This window comes from Oenanthe melanoleuca, chromosome 4 (assembly GCF_029582105.1).
Source record: "Oenanthe melanoleuca isolate GR-GAL-2019-014 chromosome 4, OMel1.0, whole genome shotgun sequence".
Lineage (NCBI taxonomy): Eukaryota > Metazoa > Chordata > Aves > Passeriformes > Muscicapidae > Oenanthe > Oenanthe melanoleuca.
The window spans coordinates 25,395,737-25,420,748 of NC_079337.1; the positions used below are offsets into that span (position 1 = coordinate 25,395,737).

The 25,012-nt window shown below is 41.0% G+C and overlaps 1 protein-coding gene across 1 annotated transcript; it reads left to right on the plus strand.

The window, feature by feature from the left end:
- Positions 1–239: 239 nt before the first annotated feature.
- Positions 240–16,766, plus strand: FAM241A (family with sequence similarity 241 member A). The gene is made up of 2 exons (XM_056490407.1): positions 240–425; positions 13,031–16,766. Exons 1-2 carry the CDS (start codon positions 327–329, stop codon positions 13,274–13,276), a joined length of 345 nt encoding a protein of 114 aa, XP_056346382.1. The 5' UTR covers positions 240–326; the 3' UTR covers positions 13,277–16,766.
- The last annotated feature ends 8,246 nt before the right edge of the window (positions 16,767–25,012 follow it).

The following is a 25,012-nucleotide window of genomic DNA, read 5'->3' on the forward strand; positions in this document are numbered from 1 at the left end:
CGAGGAGCGGTGCTAAAATTAACGCTCTCTTAACACCTGGCACTTCCTTCTTTTAACAAAAGCTGCAGAAATCGGGTGCTTGGGGTGGTTTATTTTCCGCTCTAAGCAGCAGCACGCAGCTGCCGGGCCCGGGGCGGGAGAGGCAGCGGAGGTTCGGCTGCCAGGGGCCGCCCCCCGCTCCCGCGGCGCCGCCCTCCCTCAGTTCCTCCCTCGCTCCCTCCCTCGCTCCGTGCCGCTCCCCCGGACCCCGTGACGGCCCCGTCCCGCCCCGGCAGGCGGGAGCGCGGGCAGCGCTCGGTCCCGCTCGGAGGCGCGGAGCAGCGGCCATGGGCTCGGTGCAGCTCCCGCCGCCCCCGCCGCCTGCGGAGTGTGAGCGGGAAGCGGGGGCGGCGGCCGCCCGGCACCGGCGGCGCCCGGAGGAGCAGGTGGGTGCCCGCCCGTGAGGGGTCTGGGAGGGCGGGCCGGGGCAGCGACGGAAAGGAGCAGACGCCTTTTGATTCCTCTCCTGTGGCATTGCCGGTACAGCCGCCCGTAGCGCTCCATTGCGGCCGGGCTTATGCAACCTGCGTGGGGCTGCCCACGCGTGGGGCTGGAGTGTCCCGCCAGCGGGCCCGCCCGACCCTCGCTCTTCCTCCGGGACGCTTAGTCCGCCCGGACGAAAATGGGAGCAGATGTACAAGGGTAGTCCCGGCACGGCATCCACATGTATCTCGCTGGAAATAACCGGGGTGCTCTTGCATCCCCGGAATTCCCCCCAGTAGTTCAGCTCTTGTGTTCGTTCATTTGAGTATTTTAAGCTTTTAGTCTCTGTACTACTTAGGAAACGCAAGATATTGTAACTGGAGGAAAACACCAATTTTTTATTTTTTCTTTTGTCTGCTTCAGGATTTATATTTTTATGGCATGGAAGTGGGATTTTGCTTAGGAGCCGTTTCCCTATTGTTAGCTGTAAACTGCCTGTCCAGGCACCCTTTTGTTTTGCAGACAGCATCGTCCCGGTGTTTAGACAAAGGCCGTACTTCTAATGCACCTTTATTGATGTTTCATTTAAAAGAGAAAAGAACACAACCTTTTTCATGCACAATAGTAGAATGCAATTATCTGCTCTGAAATGTACTCATGATTGTACCGGGCCAAGCAAAGCTGCGGGAGTGCATCCCTAAGTATGGTTTTGATTTCGTTAATAATTTTTGTTGGAAATTCTTACAAGATTCTCTGCACTTTAAGATAAATGAGCCATGTTGCAGCTGAAATAGTGTTGGAAAGTGTCTGGTAGTACTTGCCTGTACATCTAGAAGCGGGACACTCTGAAAGATTCTGCTACTTGAGAATTCGCTTAGCCACATTTACATAAGTCAGCGCATCTTCTTTCCCCTTTCTCTAGAAAAATGGGCAGAGCAGAGCTCATGCCCAAATGTAGGGTAAGGACATGCACCAAGGGAGACTCAGTTCTCTCTCTGTATCCATAAGGCCTCCTGCAGGATGTCCCAGGGGACAAGTAAAGAATATAAGGAATACTTGCTGATTCTGGTTACTGTCCTCCCTGGAAAGAGAGGTTAAAAAGTTGCATCACATCTTCTCATGTATTACTGTGCTCAAACTAGTTGTAATTCCTCACTAGGGAGCTTTTCCCTGCAGTTTACAGCTGCTTCTTAGCGACGGGTGTGTTGTGGTTTCAAGGGATGGAGAGGCTGAAGAGCTGCCTTCCAGTAGTGTCTAAACACATTTTCAAATGAAACTGGTAATAAAGGTACTGCTTGGGTGGGCACAGCCACACTTGCCACACAAACTCTCTTTCCACTTTTTTCGGGCACACGTAGTGATCCTGGCCCTTTCTGACAAGTTGAGGTGTAACAATAGGGTAGCAGAAATTTTAAATAGGCCACAAGGAAGGAGAAAATCCTTCCTATTTATTGGATCTGTTTCACTGTCATAGCACAGAGTAGTTTTTCTGCATACTGAGGTGCAGTCAGCTGAGAAAATAATAAACTAGGTTTGGAAATAAGGATTATCACTTGCCTTTATATAAAGAGTTTAAGCATTGGATAAAATAACAGTAATAATAATAATAATTGGATAAATAAGCAGTATTACTTTGTTTTCCCTGCTTCTGTAGGGAAGACACAAGGAGTTGGTGGTACCTAAACTTGCAGCAAACTTTGACAGAAAATCCCAGATTCTCTTGTTCAAGAGAAGAACAAACTTGTAGCTTGATTTGCAGGGGCTCCTGTGTTATCAAGCCTTGTCAGGCTCTGCACCTTTTTTGCTTTCATGAGTGTGTTCAGTTTTCTCACAATAATCACTTTCCCCTGCCCTTTTTTCTCTCACGGAGGAATTGTTGGTGACCTGTCCTGTTCCAACGGGCAGGGATCCTGTTTCCAGGCTAGGTCCTTATTGGAGTCTCTCATGGAGGCCCAATGCTGTTGCTGTGTTTGCTGAGGGTGTTTGCACTGCTAACACAGACTGTGGTCCTAAGCCTGTTTTCCTGTTCCCTGTTCTCTCCTGAACTATAAATGCGTGCGCCACTTCAGTCAGATGTGCAGTGCAAAAGAAGTCAGAATCTGCTTTGATGTTGGTATAAATTCTTATTTCTCTCATCTGGTGGGAAGGAATGCCTTCATGAGAGAAAATCCTTTGGCCTTTTTTGAGAGGGACTTTTAGGTGAGGATCTGGGGCTTCAAACTTGGATGTGATTTGGTTTATCCCATTTCTGCAAAATAAACACAGTTTGTGTAAGATCATACCTTGTAACACAAAACTAAAATAATACCTTCCTGGCAAGCAGAACCTAAGTAATAATGGGTACACCCTTTAATTTTTTTTTCTTTTTTTTTTTTTTTTTAAAGAAAGAGTATTTAATGCCAAACCCTCTGGCTTTAATTTTTTATTGAAGCTTGTTATTGTGTCAGCACAGGCATGCTTAATGAAATTACTGACAGGTACATTTTTGAAAGAATGGAAGGATATGTAACTAAATGTTATATATAGCCTTTGAAATTCATTATTGCTGTAGACTGTAGAATTACCTACTTCTTTGATTAGATTTGGAAGTGGAACTGGATGATAATTTGATTTGTATCCTTTGTAGGTTTGCATGCAAAGGTAATTACACCTGTTTTAGTCTTCAAAGCACTGCCCAACCTGGGTAGTTTCTTCCACCTCTCCCATATTGCAGTGCTGGGGTTCAGAAGTAGTAAATGAAGGCACCCAAAGATTCAGCTGCTCCTGAAGCCGTGGGAGTAGGTTGCTTCTTTGCCCATCCAGGTCACTTTTTTTTCCTAACTGTTGACAGTTATTAGTCAAACACATAGATTGTCCTGTATTTTTAGCATCACTAGAGATAAGGACCTCAAACCTCCTTCTCTAACCCACTTCCTGAAATAGGGTAGCTACTGTCACATTACTGCATTCTAATCTCATCAACACCTATAAGATAAACTATTAAATAAGGATAGAAAAGCATGAGTGTGTAAAAAAAGTTGCTGCAGAAGTCGTGTGTGTGCATCGCCTGCATCCTGCACATGCCGTACAGCAGGACATGAGGTGGTATTAGCAGGATGCCCAGCACCCTGTCTGTCTATAGGACTTTGCAGCCAAGCTGTGTGTCACAGTGGAGCTCCTGACAGCTGTGGCACTGTGGTTGCATTCTGTACTGAGAACTGTGGGCAGTTCCCTGTCTGGGCAAAGATGGGGTTTAGTTCCTTGTAATCGAAGTTGAAGGCTATAACAAAATTCCCAGTTGCTTCAGTGAGGCCAGGATTTCCACGCTGGTTTAGAATACACAGAATCCACAGTGCTGTTCAACTGTAAAACCAAGGCTTCTAGAAAATGTTAAAGTGCAGAGTTAATATGTGATACGTGTATTTGCAAGTAGATTTATTAGCATAGACGATCACTTTTTCATTAACCTGAGTTTGTAAGCCTTTGGGATGTTTTATTATTATTTTGAAGAGTGTTTTATGGCTGTAAGTGGAGTATTTTGTCTTCTAATAGATGGCTTCAGATTTAGAGGTGCTGTTACTAAAGGGCTTTGAGAATTGAGAATTTTTTTGAGGAGGTATGGGTGTCTTAACTAATTTCAAGCCCTGAACTTTTTAAATAACTTTACAGTATCACTAGTATTTCTCCAGAATGGAGAGGATAAGCAGAAACAGAACTAGAGAATAATATCAACAGGCGTGTGGTAAGCCTTGTGTAAAATCTTCATTAGCCTGTTGGGTGGTTGAGAGCTGTGTTGCTCAGAGTGGTGTAATTTCAGTCATAAGTCAGTAATGACCAAGAATGTTTTAAAGTACCCTTGTGTATGTGGAACTTGTAATGCCTAAGGCTGGAAACTTTTTCTAATTTATTCCATCCTGAGATAATCTGAAAATTGTACGTTTCTCCTGCTCACTGCTGTTGGAATTTGTTTCCAAAAGTAGTCATACTTGACAAGGAGGACTTAATCCCAAATTTGTTCTGGCTCTACATATAAATTAACTCTATTGCAGAGGTTCATATCTGTAAAATAATAGATGATAATAACTTTCTTAAAAGCGTTAATAATGTTTCTGGGGCTTAACAGCATTAGAAGAAAAAACCCCAACCCTTCAAACATACCCGTAGCACCTACAATAGATAGGATAATATGATGGGAAGATCACATTTTCTTAAAGAAAAAAGTATTCTGGAGATAGAAGCAAATAGAAATATCCTCTTTAAAAGGCAAAATTAACAGCTGTTGCTTTTTAGCAAGCCAGTGCATTTCATAAAATGCTGAATGTAGGGGGATTGCAAACCTTTTTGCTGAGTCAAGCTGACCAGTTTTAGTGGGGGACTCTGATAAATGAAATCCAGTAGAAATTAAATGTTGCAGGTGTAATGAAAAGATGGATTAGAGATTGCATTAGAGCTAGTGTCTGTGTAAAATTGCAGTATGGATGGGATCGAGTTACAGGGACAGTAGCAGGAGCATAAGAAAAAGTGTAAGCAGCATCCTTAAAGTAGGGGAGAGAGGTAGTAGATCTTGACATGGGGGTAGGCATGTTTCTTCTCCCATGAAACCTCCTGTGGTTCCTTCTTTCACACTTTCCCATCTGGTGCTGCATTAGTGGGGAATTCACTCCTGAAATTATGTGACATTTTTTGTGTTTTTCAAGGGAAGCTTCTGTTCTTTTTGAAGCTCTGTTCCACCTGTACAAAAGTTAAAGTATCTAGAAAAGCCTTTTAATCTCTTCAGTGCTAAACTTCTCCTGGTATTTCAGAGCTTGTTCCAGCACTGTTGATTCTAAACCTGAGTTGCTGCAAAAGCTGACTGAAGGGAATCTGGCGCTGTTGCTTTTCTTATGTTGTTGCTTGTTTCTATAGAAACATCTTGTCTCAATTTTATAAATGATTTCTAGAACCTTGCTGTAAAAGGAATGTTAACCCAATCTTTGATTTGCAGTCTTTTGTTTAAACTTCCCCTAAGTATGTCACTTTCATTGGTAGCTGCTGTAAAGTACTTTTGGTATTAAGAACATTTCTAGTTTTCTTGAATTTGCTTCTTTTTCCCAGAGGAGGAAGTTAAAATTAGTTCTTTCTGTCTTGTTTCTCATCTGTAATTGAGTTTGGGTTTTTTCCTCATTTCCAAATCTACTGATCTTTTCATAGTTAAATATCAGATTAAAATTAGCCTAGAGAAATGAACCTGGTTGGTAATTGTTGGGTTTTTTCCTCTCCAGACAGCTGAAATTAATTTTCTTATCCTTATAGTCTGTTGGCTGAATATCAAGATCTTTTTACTGCTTGTGTTTACAAGGTTAAATACTATTTGTTAGTTTTACACAAGCAAAGGATGCAAAGGGATACCAGTCTCTTCCTGTAGTAAAGAGGAAGAAAATCAGAAACATTTTCAATAAAATCACTTGCAAATTTCAATTTCTTTTAATTAAGCCTAAGATATCTTTTAAGTACAAGAAAGCAGGGTGAGATCCTGATCAGATGTTACTAGTAACAAAGCTATTGTGCATATGTGGAGAAGTAGGGGGCAGAAAGGTGGCACCCACCAGGCCAGTGCATCAGCAGGATTTGTGCTGGTGACCTGCAGTGGGGTGAGGCTGTGGTTTGCACAAAGAGGAGGCCATCAGCTGGGAACCCACTGTTGGCTGCAAATCTCCAGAGCCTGTCTGTGGCCATACACTTGGTGGTCAAATGGCTGAGCACCAATGAGATTGGATCATTCATTCCCTCAGGACTTCCATGGCTGGCTACCCAGTATTAAATATTTGTAGCTGTGTGTGGGCTGGTGGGTCCCTGTCTGCACCCAGTAGAAGTCAGTCTGTCAGTCTCTTTTTCTGGAGGGGAGGAGGGAATTTGTGGTTTCTTCCATCCTGGTCACTGTCATCTGCTCGCTTCCTTCTCTCTCTCTTTTTTTTTCTGAACATTAACATCCCAACTTACTGAAAAATACTCCTGTTTTTGAAAGTAAGCTTCTTCTTAAAGTCATATCTCGCTGGCTTTTTTTGACATTTAGGTGTCTGTGGGCTTCAGATAGCAGACACACCACCTGTTCCCTGGAGTAAAAATAACCACAACTGGAGTCAAATAGATTGTGAGCAGTTAAATACTGCAGGGAAATCTTCTTACTTGAAAAAAAAAATGGAATGTGCAGGTGGGAATGTAAATGTGACAGGGTTGGGGTCTTTTTAACATCTCATTCAGAAGTCATCCCTGCATTCTTTATTATAAGAATTTTTTAGCATCTCATTTAGATGTCATTAGACAACGTGCTTGCTATGGAATTCAAAAGGGATTTCTTTTCTACATAGTCTGGAAATAATTTTCTTAAATATGCCATTCTTTTTCTTTTGTTCATAATTGTACATATGATGGATTGTGATCTGAGGCATGTCAAACAATTTGGAGACACTGCTGCTTTTCTGTGGTAGAGGTGAATGTTGTGTATACTTTGGTGTTCTCTCTCATTACCCTCTTTGCCCAGCAGCACTTTTTTGACTGTAAAATCATAAGCTTTAATATGGAGAGTAGTTATTTTCCCAATTCATTGGCCTTTTTTCCTCCATTGTTGGAATTCAATGTTTGTCTAACACTCTTTCAGGTATTTGATGCAAGAAAAGAGGCAATTATAGACTTGTATTCAGTCTAGTGCTGTTGTTAAGTCTGTGGTGAGAATTTTTCAGGTTGTCTGAGCAAGAGAAGACTGTTGAGGTTTCTTTTGCTAAATAGTCATGATCAAATAGAAGAATGCTACTTGGTTTGCTTTAATGGATCTTGTTCCTTCACAGTAGTTAAATGGATTGGTTTTTTTTAACAAGACATCCTGAATCTTCATGTGGAGCCAGTTCCTTATGGTCATCTACTCCCTCCTCCCACAGTATAAAGGCTCTTGAAGTTTATCCAACTGTTTCGCTCAAGTCAGTTACTTGGGGTTCTTTTTCCACACACACACACAAAAGTTCCAAATGAAACACACCATCTCAAGATTCTTAGGCTAAGTGTGGAAAGCTGTGGATCAAGCTGCTGCTTCAGCAAATAAAATGCCTGGAAAAACATAACTATACCTCTCCACACAGCCACATCAGGGGTGAGGTAACAGAACTGAAACTTGTGATTACTTTAGAGCTGTTCAGTCCTCCCAGCAGAAAAAATAAGTGTTAAATCTGTGCTCCCATGCTATTTTTGATTAGCCACAGGAAAATAACTTCCTAAGTGTGTAGGATAGTTTTGTGTCCCTCTAGGATCCATTTCTGTTCTGCACCAAGGGCTCAGCAGACTTTGTTGGTGTGATAGGAAAATAGCCAGGTGCAGGAGCTGTGTGCCCTCAGCAGTTTGAGGGGGAAAGACCATAAACTGGCTGCATTACACACGGGAGATGCAGACAGGGATCAGTTGTAGGGCACTGTGAAAAGTTCAGTGCTAACTTTATCCTTCTCCTAGGGAATAGCATATGAGTCACTGCAAAGATGGCTTCTTTCTGGAGGGAGGATGTTGTGGTGGGATCTCATGTTTCACTGCCTGATCAAAGCACCCTTTAATAGGGAAGGGGGTAAGCAAGAAGAAAATTGTCCTGTTAGTCGGTGTGGAGCAGCCTGTGCTTGTGACATACCATGTGTTTTCCTGAGTTTAGGAAGCAGTGTGTTTCAGTGAATGTGTGGAAGTTTGCCATAGGGAAACTTCTGTTAGTGGTCAGAACACAGGGTATTTTGTGTGTTGTGTTGATAGCAAACATAACTGGAAAAGCCACAACCGGATGTTAGTTGGGTTGAGTAGGATGACTAGGACTTTACCTTCTTTGTTATTTTAAAGCTAGTCAAGGAAAAGATTCGATTAGATGAGGGATTTTCCTTCAGAAGCACTTCAGGGATATAGGAGCATCAGCTGTTCTGGAAGCATATGGAACTTGTCACTTAGTGACTCCTCTATGACCTCCTCATAGGGTTTCATTCTAAAAAAAGATGATTTTATGGCATCCTGCATCACATCTGCAAGGTCCTGTCATGGTTCTCTTTGAAGCATCAAAGCCCCTAAGCTATTTGGCCCTAACAGAGGGGGAAATTTAGTTCCAGGTTTCAGTATAAAAGTTTTTCAGAGTTTGGATGTTCAAGTTCTGACTTGTTGCCAGTAAGCAGTGAGAGACAGCAGATCATGGCTTTGCTGGTGAAAATGTGCTGTTTTGAATAGGGAGGGAAAATTTATAATAGCAAACATCCAAAAAGACCAGAGGAAATGAGGTGGTTGGTGGGAACCTGCAGGTGCCAATGGATTTGTGAAGGACATTGTTTGTGCATGCTGGGCAGTGGAGTGGATCACATGCTTCCCTTTCTGTTCTGTATAACTCTGCTTTGAACTTTGAATAATTTAAAATAAAAAAAATTAGAAACCAAATACAAAATTGAGTATGGAGTACTGCAAACTCTGGAGCCTCCAGCAGAGGAAAGACATGGACCTGCTGGAATGAGTCCAGAAGATGGCCATGAAGATGCTCAGAGATGCATGAAGATGCACCTCTCCTGTTAAAACAGGCTTGAGAGAGTTGGGACTGTTCAGGCTGGAGAAGAGAAGGCTCCAGGGAGCCATTATAGCACTTTCCAGTGCCTAAAAGGAGAGAATTTGAGAGGGACTTTTTACAGTGGCATGTAGGGATACAACAAGGGGGAATGGTTTCGAACTGACAGAGGATAGATTCAGACTAGGTCGTCCCAGTAAGTCTAAAATAAAATTATGTTGATGTAAAATTAATTTAAATTACAGTAAGAAGTAATTCATTACAGTAATTTGATAAGAAACATTAAGTTAGGAAAGAAATGCAGTCAGCATTTCTAATACATTCTGGTTTAGACTTATTCACTTAGGAAAGCCTTGTTCTCCTTTCTCCTTCAGGAATAATACCATATGTATGTTGGTGAGTGTCTTTCAGCCAGTTGGAGGAAGAGGGTAATAAGACAGTCCTAGTCTGGGAGGCAGTGCTGCTGTTCCTCTCATTTCAGGAGAGATTTTGGGCATGTATTAATCTATATCCATTTAGATCTCTGGCTCCACTGCTGTTCTCCAGTCCCTCTGAATTTCTTCATCACTCCTGTGTTTCAAAGAGTGAGGAAAGGCAAATGAGTGCAGATTAAGTGGCTGTCTCTTACATTCTCTGCTGAACTGTGGTGGATGAAGTCTGGGAGTGCCCCTTGCATGGCTCCTGGTAGCTGTGAGGAGAAGAGCAGCTGGGCAAGGCCTGGAAAACATGTTTTTCTCTGAGGCTAGTGCAGATCAGGAAATTCCCTCTGCTCCCTCCTGATATACACTTGATTCTTTAAAGTTATGAAGTGTAGGCTGAGTTGTTGATTTTTTTTAAACTAGCAACTTTGAAACAGAAACTTCTGCTTTTACATGGGGAAGCTCTGGTTTTGCAGAGGCAAGGGGGTGCAACTGCTCGGAATGGGTACATTTCTCTCTCCACATTTTGTCTGTTGTAGTAGTGTCTGTCTAGTTTTAAGCTGATTCAGTAAGATTAGTATGAAAATAGCCCTATGAAAATAGTTCAAAAAAATTAAACAGTCAGCTGGGAACTGTGTGTTTGCCGAAAATGGCCACTTTCTAAACTGGTTTAGAAAAGTATTTTTCAGCAGAAAAGAAAAAAAGAAATTGGTTCTGAGGTTCTGATTTGAGAGCTATGGCACATACATGGGACTGTATGCTGTTTTACTGTTGCCCTGAAAGTTAGAGGAATTCTAGCTGCATTGTTAAAGCTTATTTATTCTTCCTTAGCAGTTTGGAGTATTGTAACATTACTGGCATTTACCCTAAAGGTTCTGTTTTAGCTACACCTCTGCAGGCATGTATTTGTCCAGCATGTGAAATATCATGCAATATAAAGAAAAACATGCCATCAATGTTTCATGACTGATGATCTGTTCTCAGCTTCACTTTCTTTTTGCTGAGTTGCCTGAAGCAAGATATACTTAGCCTGAATTAACTGAAGCAGACTTTGAAGTCTTGAGAATTTCCATGATAATTTTGAAAGGTTTTATCAGCTATTGAAAAATATTTGGAAAATTAACTTGGCACCTGTTTTGTAATTAAACATACACTTGTCAGTCTCTGTGCCTGGCAGCTCCCTGTGTGTCTTTTAGAGTCCATAAATCTACCCTTGTTTGAGAAGGTGAGGGAGGGGTAATGAAAAAATCAAAAATACCTGGACAGCCTAGGTGAGGTGGAATTTACTATGTTTACCTTGTTTAAGAGACAGTGTGCAACTCCTTGCTGTTAACTTACCAAAGCAAGCAGGGCTGCAAGCACAGTCAGGTGTCCTGCAGCTGCCTCATACCAGGAAAGATGATGTTGGCATGGATGTGTGTGGTTAATCCTGCTTTGCCCAGTGGGAGCTGCAGAGGAGCTTGCAGACCTGTGTCTGCTGCAGCCTCCTGGCCAGTGCTGCACTTGCTCTGTGTGAAGGCTGCCAGAGCCTTGCTGAGTACCACAAGCCTGGGGCAAAGTGATGTGTGCGTTTTTGCCCTCCTGGTTGCCCTGGCCATGGCTATAAAATGTAGTGATTTCTCAGCTGTTCTCTCAGAAGTGGTGTCTGTAGCACTTGAGCTCTGATCCCCTCCACCATCATCTGCCATTTGGTCCCTCTGGTCTCTGCATGCAGGAAGCAAATAAATGTATTTTCCCTTCCCAGCACATCCCTTCTCTTTTCCCATAGTTGTTGTGATCAGTGTGCACTTAGGCTAAGAGTCTTTTTTGTCTCCCTGTGCTCTTTGGGAATGGAGGGATAAGAGTTCCATTGTGTTCACAGCCCTGCCTAATTTACAGGGGCTCACAAGAGGCTCTGCTTTTCCAGAAGAGACTGATCTTGAAACATTTGAATTATTGATGAGTCAATGTTTCTTTGAATTAAATTGAATTAAATAAAGCACAGTTAAAGCCAAAATGCTGAAGGAAATCCAGTAAGGGGGATAAAACAACCTGGGCCTGTGAAGTGGGTTGAAGAGAGGCAAGAGAGTGTCTGCCTGTACATAAACCTTCAGGACTGCAGTTCTCCCCTCTCAGGCTCTTCTGTAGAACCAAAGAAAGAATGAACAGAGTATTAGTTATGAATTACTTATGAACACATTACTATTTAGGCTTCCTGTACTTGTCCCTTTATGGAATTCAGTAATGAAGCTTAAACCAGACTCTTTATGACTAAGTAAATTAAAAAAAAAAAAAAAAAATATTGGTACTTTCAGCTGAGGGACTGTTGATGTTTGTTGGGGTTTTTTCAGCAGCAGCTGCAGAGCTTTACCCAGAGCATTTGGCCAGCAGGTTCTGCATGGTTGCCTGAAGTCTGGCCTAGAAAAACAACATTGGCTTCCTTTGGTCTTTGCTGGATGTTTTTATGTAAGAATGGTAATTCACTTCATTATTTATTAATGAAGAGCCTGGCACTGGTGTGAAAGGGAATTTGTTTCTCTACCAAGACCATGCTATGGAACAAGGGATGCAGAATAGCATTCAGCCTTGAAGATGGAACATGTTTGCTTTGAATCTGGGAGTAGACTAATTGCACACAGAGCTTGTGGGCAATTTGTAGGACCTATTGATCATTTGACTGAATTATTTATGAGTACCTGCTGCATGTGTTTCCACTGCTGCCTAATGGAAGCATTAGAAGACTCACGTTCATCATCTTGAAAGCATGTTTGCCCTGTCATTCCCAAACACAAGGCAATAAGGTTTTGTGCAAAGAATCTCTGGACACTGGGGAAGAGAGATGGGATCTCAGGCTCTAATCTGGTACAATTTACCTGTTGAAACATTCATGTGTTCTGCAGTGATGTTTACGTATTCACCTGTGGCATCTGCATTTGAAGACAGACCTCTGCCTCCCTGTGCATTTGCTCTGCCATTTTTTATTTCACGAAAGTCCAGAACTTGTTTTTCCTTCCCTTTCCGTTTTTACACCACCACTTTGCATCTGTGCAGTCTTGGGTCTGTCTCCCTTTGCCTGACTTGCATGGCTTCCTATACCAACATCAGGGTAGATGATTGTCACTTTCCTGGTCAGATCCAGTCCCCTTCTTTCAGCAGTGATTAGTAGCCCTTCAGTTCCTGGGCTTTGGTGCAAAATATTTCATAGTTCATGTTTAGTAGTTGGATATCACTCTTGTAGTTCTGGAGATGTTCTGGAAATAATTCAGCCAAATCACCTCCCTGAAATTAGAGGCATCTCATTCCATTGTGGTTGCCTTGACAACCACAGGCAGGTTGCACAGACAGGTAAGATGTATGACCTGCAGGAGAGCTTTACACCTCCTCTAGAGTGGCATCTGGAGGGGAGGGAGGCTGTCATACATTTGCAGCACCACTTCAGATGTCCCAGGCTTGGACAAATGATGTCCTTAGCATTGTACCAAGGTCATAAGCTATGTAGCATTTTCAGTCTCTTGATTTTAGGAGTAGATTTATTGCATGTGTATCTTAGTTTTATGCATTCAGATAGAAACAGATGAGAGACTTGCTCAGAATCACAGTAATAAAACTGTACAACCTATTTCCTCTTTTTGTCTTCCATCTGCAGGTCCACCAAGAACAAAGGACCCACACCACGGAACCTGTGATAGATGACTATAAAAAGATGGGGACTCTCTTTGGAGAGCTAAACAAAAGCCTTATCAGAATAGGCTTCACAAGGATGTACTTTGGAGAACGGATAGTAGAACCTGTAATAATTATATTCTTCTGGGTTATGCTCTGGTTTCTTGGCCTACAGGCTCTTGGACTGGTGGCTGTTCTGTGCCTTGTCATTATTTATGTACAACAGTAAAATTTTATAGATACTATTTGTATTATGTATTTCAGCACTGTCACTATGTCAGTGGATTTATGCATTTGAGTAAATGGGTGGTATGTCAAAAGCTGCGATGCTTCAAATTGCTAAACTTCCGATGAAGGGGACGAAAATTACCTTTTAAGCCAAATCAGCAGTGCCCGACTACATCTTTTAGAGAGAAGAAAGGAGATGTTTATAATATAATTGTGTGAAATGTACTGTTTTCTGGGCTCTTGGGGCCTTTCAGAAGGACTGGCTTTTCATGTTCCCCTCCCTTCTCCCCATGTTCATGCTTTGTATAGTGAAAATTTCATGTCTGGTTTTAAGAGGACACTTGATGTGAGTGCTCTGTTTCACTGCTGGGGGGGGCTTGTGTGCTGTTTGTTCCCTGAATCTGCATAATTTGTTAGTGTTTTTCTGGAAAGCTAAGTCTGCACAAGGGAGACCTGCAATGACAAACATTTGTAAGATGAATACAATTTCCAGACACAAAAGCAACTTTGGTTAGTGTAGTTTATAGTAAGCTCTCCCCCAGGAAACAAGCTGTACCAGCAAAATGCCCTTATACTAATGTTAGTGACTACACACAAGACTTCAGCTGTTGTTTAGGAGAAGTTTCAGTCCTACATTAGCCAAGTGGTCTAATGTTGCACTGCCTTGTTTTTTGGAAATGTACGCAGCTCCTGCTGCTATTTTTCTTTCTTTATTCTTTGTACTTGCTCTTTCCCCCAGCCCTCCTTCTTAAGATAAATATTTGGATAATTCATGGAGTTTGTAGGTAGTTCCAGCTGCAGTGTTGGACACTTGCCATTCCAGACAGCAGTGCTAGAATGTTGTCTGCTTCTTCTGGGTGGTGTGAGAAGTGGCTGAACAACCAGATACCAGACCAGATTTCTCAATGCTTCCCACATTTGCTGCACTGTGGGCCCACACAAGCTAAAGCTTTGTGCACCTAAGCAAACTGCACCTGTTTCCTTCATACGAGACAAGAATGGAGTTGAAACCACGTGGTCATCTTACTTAGTAGTTTTAACTGGCTCCTTTCCATACTAGGCAGCAAAAATTCCTGCCTGTAGGTGTATGTCATGGGCCACACAACCTAGATATAGATATATAGATTCAGGAGTGGCTGCAAAATTCACTCAGCTCCCCAGTAGCCACCTCAGCGGGTATGCTGGTTATTTCAAAGTTCTCTTCTTCTCATGAAGAGAAACAGAAAAATGGGCCAGAATCTTTACTACTTCTACTTTATTACTACTACTAAATAGGCTACCAATTTAATATTTGTTGTACATTACTTTTAGCAAGAAACTTAATTGCAGAATTGGCTTCATCTGTGGTGGAGTGAAATTGCTTAACCTTTTGCAGTGACTTTTTACCTAAATGTTTTTACAACAATAAATTAGTTGAAGATGCTGTCTTATTCAAAGACTTTTAAAGTTAAGGGAGGGTTCTCTATAGTCCCAGTCCTGCAACTGGATTCTCAAGTCCAGCTTTATGCATGGATCATTTTGTCTGTTAGGCTCTGTTTCCAGGACTCCTGGCTCCAGTTCTTAGAGACTTTCCTGTTAGGTAAATAATTGTTATTTATGGCAGTGAACATGAAAGCCCAGCTCCTCTAGAGTCTTTTGTACTGAAGTGCCATCTCTAGATGTCTCTGTGCTTTTCTCATGACCAAGTAGTATCCTTCTGGGGAGACAGGTCACCTCTCTGGATCTTCAGATGACTCTCATGTGGATTCAAGAGGCTCTGCTGAACCAGCAGGACTAAGGGCACTGGAACTGAGGCCCAGCTGTGTAGTTAGATGGCAACCTGTGTTGACTGGCACCTGGTTAAATAGTTATGCTGGTGGCAGGGAAACATTGGTGTTTCTGGTACAGAGGGTTTTATTGTTCAAAACTTGAAGTCTCAAAGCAAACAGCAAGTACAGGCTGAACTCAGAGCCAGGAGTCTATACTCAAAAGTGCCTAGGGTTAAGCTTTGGGATTTTTTCAAGTCCCCTAGAAGGAGAACATCTGTTTACATCTTTGTGTATTTGTATAGATAAAATGATGGGGTTATGTGTATTCTCCTCCTGTATAAGGGCTGTGTTACAAAAGCACTCTGTTGTTAAAAGTTAAAAATAAAAAAAAATCCTTTCTTTCTTCCCACAATACAGTTACTGTACAAAGGATCTCATCTAATTCCTTTCATTCCGAAGGAAAAAGTGTGTCTGTGATACCCTTGTTGCAGTAGTTCTCTTGAGTAAAGATGCTGTGCTGTGAGATGGCATGTGGTATTTCCTTGAAGTGCCATTTTGCTCTGTACATAAGGAAGAGGGAACAGTGAACCACGGGTGTGACCAACAACTTCAGTGAGGATGTTGTTTATATGTTTATATGCATGTGACCTTTCAGTATGAGCAGAACTGTGATTGTTGCACTCATTAATTCTGTTCAATTGTTTGTTTGATGTTCTTGTTTGTTTACATGTACTCTGGGGAAAGGTAGGGTAGCTTTGGGACTGAGATTGTGTTTAGTAAATGTCTTAGGTGGTTTCTCTTAAGGGTAACTATATCTTGTTCTTTATAGAAGTTTTGCATTTTTAAAAACCTGAAAAAATAGTGCTAGTGGTGTAAGGTTGGCTGAAAATGGAAAAAGAAGAATACATTGCATGGACAATCCCACCCTCCTGTTTGGTTTCATACATTCCCTTGTATGTAACAATTTGTACTGAAGTGTCTGTCCTAATTTTGTGCTATTACTATACTATCTGCTTCTCATTTGCAGGGAGGGCAGGAGGAGGAAAAAGGGGAACTGGGATAGAATCAGACATAAAGAGTGGAAAGTGAAATGCGGTGAAATGATGCATAGGTGTCCAAAGAAATCTGATCATAAACGTGTACCAAAAATAGGAGGAAGTGGGTGAAGTCCTTGCTTGTGTTCTTTATTCCATCCAGACATAGTAGGAAAGCAAAGGAATCACCAAATGTTAAAAGGATGTCCCTAGCTAAAAAAGCAGGAGGTTAATTTTTTAAAAGAAAAAAAAAAAAAAAAGACAATTTCACTGTTGTCTATATATAGTAAAAACTGATAATGTTGTTTATGCTGTTATATATTCTTGTTATTGATAGAACTGAAAGCACCTTTATGCATCTGTGTGTAAGACTGTATGAAAGAGTTATGTCCCTTAAATCTGTGTTAACAACAAACAGTATAATTCCTGTTGGTCAGCGTGACATTGCAAGTGTTTTACATAAGCTCCATTTTTAAAAGGATGGACTCTTCAGCACTGTTTCATACCTGCCAAATGCCTAAATGGTTGAAATAGTGTGTACAGAGAAGCTCTGCAGGAGAATCTTGGAGAACCCTGTTTGCACTGAAACATCATCACAGCAAAACTGTCCATATAAAAAGGAAAAATCACATTTCTTAAAAACTCTGTATTAATCCTATGGAAAGCACTTTGTTACTCTTTCTAATAAAAAATATTGCCATCAATTACATCTGTGAATTCTTTGTGGTGCTTTGTTCAAAGTTACTTAGATCCTTTCAAAAATGTCATGGTAGGCCTAGATGAAATGGGGCAGTGTTCAGATATCCGCTGAAATCAGTTAACTTGCAGCTGGTGGAGAAAAAACTGCAGTACAAGAGGTAAATAAACTGCATCATATCTCTATGGTTGTATGCAGCAAGTTATGCTAAACCAAAAGAGAATAAATAGTAGAGCTAGATGTTAACGAATAATGGCAACGTTATGATGTAAAGTAGTTTTTGTTTCACAGCATACTTGTTTTATGTCCAGAGCAGCCTCTGAAGGGAACCAGATGTAGTCAGGGGTGTGAAAAATTCTTTGAAGTGACAATTGCTGTGCCACAGAAAGGTTTGGGTGTTTTCAGGTTTGGTTTTTTTAGACGTACATAGAACATTATGTGGTTCAAAACAAACCTACTTCAAACTGCTGTTTTGGTTTGCTTCTGCAGCTCAGAAAGGTGTTCACTCTGCCACAAATGTATCCATGTTGCTCAGGATGCCCAGTGAGTTAAGCAGCTTATGCTTTTTTAAAGTAGCAAAGCTGAATTTTAGTCCTTTAAACTCTTATTGGTGAATATGCACAAAAGAAATAAGGCTCATTCCTGAATAAATTCAAGCCTTCAGGTTTTATTTCAGTTGAAGTATCTTTGTCAGGCCTTTTGTAGGATGCATGCAAATTCAGAACAGGCTGCCTTTGATTCTTTCCATCCTCAGCTTTACTCTAGGGTTTGGGAACTTCTAAGCCTCTCCCCTCTGCCAGAACTGACAGTTTTATCTGCTTTATTCATTCCTCCTTTCATTCTGGTGTTTCCTTCTCTAGGGATGTTCATTTTGAACAGTCTTTCTCTGTGCCAAGGGTTCAGGCTTTTTTATCATTTGGTCTTTAAAACCACCTAGACAGATAATCTATTTGCAGATTGGTGTTTTGTTTGTTTTACTGTGTGCCTGCTTAACACAAGAGGGGAAAAAATCAGAGGATTTTTTAAAAAGATGTGTATGCTGGTCAGTCACTTCTTTTTTACTGTGCCTATTGCTGTTTTAGATGATGGTTACCAAACTGATTTGCAATCACTAAAGAGAGTATTTCAAATGGAGAGGGTAAGGGGCCATTGGGAGGTTGGCACAAGGATTTTGAGAATAGATGGGTCAAGCAGCATGTGGTTTAAGAGTTGTTTCAAGCTTAAACGGGCAAGTGGACTTGTAACTTCCCAGCTTGTAACTCCTGCCAATGACTTGGTTGCTTCCAGGAATATCTCTGAATGCATAGAAAAATCATCAGTATTCCTTCAACACTCAATCTGAAGAAAACTGAGCTCTGTTTTATGCAGAGGAACCAAAGGGGATGAGAATGGGGAAGGGGAATTGGACTAATAACAGTGAGTTTTAACTTGCACGCAGGCTTCTGGTCATTTCAAATTCTGGTCTTGTACTATCCAGATAATATTTTTGTCTTGTGTGCAATTGTCACGAGTCTTTATCCCCCACCCCCCAGCCTATACATGTATTTTCTAATCAGTATGAAAGTGAAGCTGCTGTGATAATATTCCCAATTCACTGAGCATATGCACCCTCTTTTTCCCTTCAGGTGGCAGGAGGGCTGTGACTGGATTAAAGCTCTTGTGGTGACAGGAGCTGCTCTTGCTGCAGCCTCAGGGTACAGGCTCTCCTTGCCAGGGTACAGCAGGCTACCAGTGCTGTTGAAATTTCTGGAGTTGAAGTGCATGGAAGGAGGAGGACTGTTGTGCCACAGGCACTGTTTCAGACAGAGCTGTTACAGAGTGTGGTGTCTAGATTTTATGTTCATTTAATGAAATTTGATCAGGCCCCATTCTTTCTTGGCTTGTCCTGGTGCCATCACCTTGTGTTCAGAATGAACGTTTTTTTTTTGTGGCAAATTGTTCTGCTTCTGGAACCCATCTGTGTATGTCTAAGCATCTTTCAGTTGTACCATTTACTCTTAATTGCATTTTAAAACATTACAGGGGGAAAGGGCTCATCTTCCAGTCCTCATTTGGTTGAGGGTTTAATTAACATATGTGAGAAGGGAGCCAAATTAGTCTCTGGCACACTGCTGAGGGCTTCCTTTCAGAGAAAGAAGATGCTGACTGAACTGTGGGTGATGAATGTACAACGTACATGGATTTGCATACTGTCCAGAATGGGTGGTGGAAAGTGACCATTCTTCTGTCCTAGTTCATAAATTAATTGTCTGGTTTTTATTGTAGCAATCCTTCATCAAGCTAGCTAGAACATCTGTCCTAGGTCTGAGAAGTCCATAACAAGGAAATGTGCTATTAAATAAGGAAAATTCTTTGTCAGCCAAAATCCTGGTCTGCAACAGGAAGTCTTTCTGACTTGAATAAATTTTGAGTCAGTGCTTTGGCTTATTAAATCTTCATGTTAAATATTTTTATGTTTAATGTTTTAAACCATTCTTTCAATCATGTCCTTTCTAAAAGATGGTTATATCAGTTCAAAATTCTTGAAAGCCATTCCTCTGTCAGTAGCTGTTACCAGTGGGGCTGTAGGTAGTCTGTGAATATGGAATGGCAGGTCACAGGGTGAGACTGATATGTTTTTTAATGCTACCTGGCTGGTGTTGCAAAGCCTTCAAGCAGGTTTTTGGCATTTCTTTTGCTGTCACTTTCTGTATTTATGCATCTTGTTAGATGCTGAATGAGAGCTCACATTAGCCAAGTACCTGATTTCCTCAGGCATTTCTCTGAGCTTGTTCTGTACTGCTGAACAGACTCCAGAGAGCTGGAGTCCTTTGCTTCCTGCTAAGAGTGGAAATACTGTCTGGCATCCCACAGTCATGTCCTCATCCTAATAAGATTAGGAAAAGTGTGATGATGCAGTTTTACTGAGGGAACAAACATTTCTGTGCCTCTCTGAATCTTCCTGTTGCAGAAAGAGGAAAAAAAATTAAGAGCTTTGAGTCTACTTTTGATGCTTTGTAGATAAGAGAACTAAAGGCATGCAAGTGTTTGAGTAATTCTTTTACTTCCTGGTGTCTTCATTCTGTCTGTGATTAGAGAGAAAAGAGTATTTGGCTGAGCTCTGTTAGCAATAGAGTTTAATTTGGCTCTTAGTTGACAGGGTATTCAGCCTGTACATACAAATTGCTGTATTTTTTCTCTTCAGAATATCTATTTTATTGTTCTAATGAATTAGCTTTTTTTTTTTTTTCCTTTTTTTTCTTGAAAGAAAGAAAAAGAAAGAAAACCAAACATGTTCTTTTCTTTCTAAAAAAAAAAGAAAAAACAAGCAAGTCTCTTTTGCTTGCTTTGGATATACCTCAGTGGTGGTGGGACTGTTGGACATTTTAGTGTTCTGAGCCTCGTTGTTAAGACCTGCCTGTCTTGTCAGCTGGGCTTTACCAGCTGCAGGGGAGAGGGGTTAAAGTATAGTTAAGACTTGAGATTAATAGAATTTACTTGTGCACTGGTGGCTTTGCTCTAGTTTCCCAGGGGACTAAGCCATGTGTTGTAATGACAGTATTTTGCAAAGAAATTTAGAAATTGAGCTAAAGATCCTATAAAAAGAATTGAGGTCTTCATGAGTAACTATTCTGCCTTTAATGCTCTGTTCTTCCTTTATTACCAAAAAAAACAAAATCAGTGCATTCGAATGTCTTCCACTTAAGTTCTGAGACTGGTAGCACAGATCATTTTGATGTTACCCTTCTCCCTCCCTTTCTGAAAGCTTCTTTCTTGATTGCCACCTTTTTTTTTCCCCCTCCAAATTCCTGTGTAATACAGACACTAGAGGAGGAAAAAAAAAAATTTAGCAAATCTCACATAGAAGACACTTGCTTCCTGTGTAGTAGTGCACAGAGATTTTTGCTCCCCAAGTGCTTCAGAGTTCTCCTGGGGAAGCTCAGAATCTATTTAATTCAGTCAGTTCTGTATCATATGTGTTGTTTGTGGGTTTTTTACTTGCTTTGTCGAGTGGCATTTAAAAACAGGTTTGTGACTGAGCTTACTGGGGCTGCTAAAAACTCACATTGAATCTTCCACGTGATTTTGCAGAGGGGAAGTTTTGGATGAATTCTTAAAGAAGAATAAGAGGACAAGAGCAGTTAGAGCAGGGTAAAGAGTTGTGCTGGGATGTGGGAGATGCACTTTCCATTGCAACTTGAATTCAGCCCTGGGGACTTTTTAGAAAGGTGAAAGCTACAAAATCACTCTGAAGATTCAAAGGGAGTTTTCAATCTTCAGTAACCTTCCCTGTAACACAAAGTCATGAAGAAGTGTGTCAGAAATAAGATGATGTTTAACTGTCATGGGTTCTGATAAGATGCAAGGGGTTTTTTGGAGTTTCCCATAAAAACAGTGAAGTAGTCAAATCTTTTATTCCCTTAACTTTCAGCACTGTTAATGATTTATATCCTACATTCCTGGTGTTTGGGTTTTTTCCGTGTTTGTAGTCAATGAATATTAGAGTTAATTTTTATCTTCTGAGCTCTAACATCCTCCATCTTGACACTTTTGCTATGTTTTTATCAATCCAGTGTCATTCATAATAAGCTGAAAGCTTGCTAGATGCTGCTGTTGACAGGAGATTTCTAGCCCTGCCCAGAAAAATATCCCTGTGTTGCCCGGTATCAGCCTGGGGCCCAAGGTGTGTTTCCAGCAAGGCTCATTCCATGGCAGGTTTGAAGCAAACCTGCATCCCAGCTTTTTGGCATTGCAGGAAGAAATCCACCAGGACTGACTCATGGCAGCACTGTTCTGAAGGATAATGTGCTTTGTGACTCAAGTCACCTGCATCTCCAGTGACTTTCAACAAGGCAGGCACATGGCTGCCCCTCCTTGCATGGGCAAGGATAATTCTGGCTCTCTGGGACTGTAAAGCAAGTGCCTAGATTTCTGACTGATGGTTTAGGTGGAATCCTTTGCCAAGTGCATATTTGCATGGACTAAAATAGAACAGACTCTGAACTTTAAAAACAAACTAAGGGTAGGTTTCTGATTTTTCTCCTTCAGGGCTTTTTATAAGGAATATATAGACTAGTTTGCTTCTCAAATAAAGAAATGACATTTGAACTATTCTTTTTGTAAAACAAAAACACAGGGAGTCTTAAAATAATGCATCCCATTTCACCTCCCAGGACATCCCGGGGTTTCCATATGTCCTAGCAGCTGCCTGAAGAGTTGTGCCAGAGCCTGTTTCCTTGTGGTGGCTGTGTTTCAGCAGATACCATGTGATGCCAGCTGAATGTGTGCGGGTGTCCTCTGTGTGTTGCTGAATCAACATGGCTTACTTGCTGAACTCAAAAGCACTTTATTGTGAGGAAAAGAAATTGAGTTTACTGCATGAAAAATGTATACAGGCACAAGAGTGTGTGCCATCATTGCTGTAAAAGCACTGAAGCATTCCATGGAAAAATTTCACAGTTAATAGTGCCTTACATTGGGATGATTATCTTTGTTTTCTCTTCCTGCTTCAATGACTTTACTAACAGCAGAAATTTGTAAAACCATTCTAGCGTTGCAGTTCAGAGATACATAATATCTGTTACCTTCCCAGCTGGACAATGAGCAATCACAGTAAAAAAATTATTAAATGTTCAATTTGTTTCTTCCAGGAGTGTCCTCTTCATATTCTGCTGCTAATAATACACACATAAACGGAAATTACTGTGTTATTTAGAAAGTTGATCCTACAAACGCCAGTTTAAAACATCTTCACATACTGCACAAAGTACCTTAATTTACATAGAATCCCCTGTCCTGAAACATAGGTCTTTCCTCTTAAGCATCAGTGCAGGGCCTCCTACCTTGAGACGTGCCTGGCAGTTCTCTGGCTCCTATTCTGGTCCCACAGCAAGTAGGGGGTTCTGCACTTTTCTCTTCATCACTCACATAATATGCTGATCTTGAAAAGTGTCTCTCAGACACAAAACTGAAGCTTACATGAAGATGGGAAGGAACTATCAAATTCCCTTAAGGGTCACAAAGAAGGGTGTTCAGCACTCAAAGGCATCAAAATCAGAAAGCCAGTAGATGCCAGCTTACAACGAAGTCAGTAGTAGAAGGCTGCCTAGGACTGGACTGACTTCTGAGTTTGACAGCCTGAAGAGCTATTGGTTGTTTAATTAAACTTTGGTTTGTGTTTGGTCACTCGAGAGATCTCCAGCTCTTCCCAGCAATGTACAGCTTGGACACATGTGAGCCAAACTACAAACGTGTACTGAGTGACTCTTTTGTAGCTGTTCCTTTATAGTGCCTTCTCTGCATCAGTTCAATCATCATTGTCTCCACTGGTTCAACTGAACCACATCTGTCACTGCAACACTGCAGCCATCATTTAATGGGACTGCTACCAACACCCTGACTGACGGGCTGTCAGGCTGTATTCTGACTCTGTCAGGGTTGAGATTGTTCTTTGTAATATTGTATTTCTATTTTAATTTTCCTAGTAAAGAACTGTTATTCCTAATTCCCGTATCTTTGCCTGAGAGCCCCTTAATTTCAAAATTATAATAATAATTTGGAGGAAGGGGGTTTACATTCTCCATTTCAAAGAGAAGCTTGTGCCTTTATTGGCAGACAGCTGTCCTTCAAACCAGTACAGCCTGTTACTTCTTTGTGGGTAAGGGCAAAGCAGGAACCAAGCTCTGCAGTAGCATTAACTTGTGCAGAGAGGGAAAAAAGAATATGAATTGTGCCCCATGTGCCTCATGGCTTACTTTTGAGCTGATCTTCAGCATGTTCAACTTCTTTTAAGCTTTGATACCTTCATACATGAACCTTCTCCTTTAAAAACTTAAATGAAACAGTTTTAAGCCTTTTTCTGTATTTGGATTTTCCAGGAACTTCAGCACATTTGTAGCTTTTGCTTGGGTTTCCTGTTTTGCCTTTTGAACAGTGAAATTGTTGAATAGAGCACCTGAACCCAGACTCCTTAGAGTTAGCAGGAAACTGCTGCACTTTTCTAAAATTGCTTACTTGAGGCTGCCTATTTCCATACCAGAAAACTTACCCTTCTGCACAAAACTATATTTAAAAAAAAAATATTTTTTAGAACCAGATACTTTTGATAGCTGATTTCAGAGCCAGGACCAAAGCAACGTACATAGCCAATCTCTAAATCAGTAAGGTATTTATACAATACAGGAAAAATGTAATCAAAGTTCAACTCAGATAAGGGAAATGAAGAAAAGCAGCCAGACTGGAAAAAGTTTTACAGGAGAACTCTTCACAGTGAGGTCCTGTACACCTACCTTGTTCATATTTGTAGTAGTGATGGCGGCACAAGAATTAGGCATTTAATAAACTTTCAAAAGCAATAGGAAGGATTATGCAAAATACCTCAATCTTAAGGCCTGGAGTTATAAGAAAAGGAAGAAGTATATTTCATAGTGTAATGTGGAACATCATATAGCTCTGAATTCATTAACAGGCACTCTAAGAGCTCATCTCTTAAAAGTGACAGAGGATAGCTGGAGCTTCAGTTGCACACTAGATGAACAGGAGCCAAGAATAAGAGGTGGCTGTCAGAAAAAAAAAATCCTAGGATGTTTTCGACATATTTTTACTAGACATGTAATGAGTCCTAGGACAGCACTGATTTTTTTTAATCTTGTTTTAATATACTGTGGTACAGAAATTTTCAGACATTTTTGTAAAAATCTTAATGGAAGGTGGCTTGTTTAAAATGAAGTCATGGGGCAAAGCATAAGTGAAAGAGTGGTGCTGGCTGCACAGTAGTTAGGTAAAAACTGTTAGTAACTTTAGTCCAGATATTAGGCAAAACCCTCATTGAGTAAGACTCTGAAAAATTTACATCAGTGACAACAGGAACTGGAAAGAGCTTTTAGGATCAAGCTTGGTTATTTCCAAAAGAGATGCTATGGGATGGTTGTCTGCAAGAGTAGAAGACCAGACTACCTCTGAAGCAAATTTCTTCCAGTTCTCTGGTACAGCTACAAATAAAAGCTGAGCTATTTCACTCAACCTCTTCCAGAAGCATCAGTGCAAGAGACTGCTTTTAAGTCCTCTGCAGAGATTGCCTTTTTTCTCATTTCCTGTTTTGATTGTGAGCACGTTGCAGTGCTGTGTAGGACTCACAGAGATGATCTAACCTTGTCTTTGCTCCAGCTGTGTCTGGTTTCATTGAAAAATGCATGTCTGAGATAACACAGTTTATATTTGCTTCATACTGTTCTGTTTCCAGGTATCTGATTTCTCCAGGTTAGATGCAGAAGTGATAT

Bases quoted from the DNA above. Each gene is read 5' to 3' on its own strand.
- FAM241A (XM_056490407.1), top strand. From the start codon at position 327: ATGGGCTCGGTGCAGCTCCCGCCGCCCCCGCCGCCTGCGGAGTGTGAG. The intron at 426-13,030 runs GTGGGTGCCCGC...TTCCATCTGCAG, and splicing joins GGCGGCGCCCGGAGGAGCAG to GTCCACCAAGAACAAAGGAC.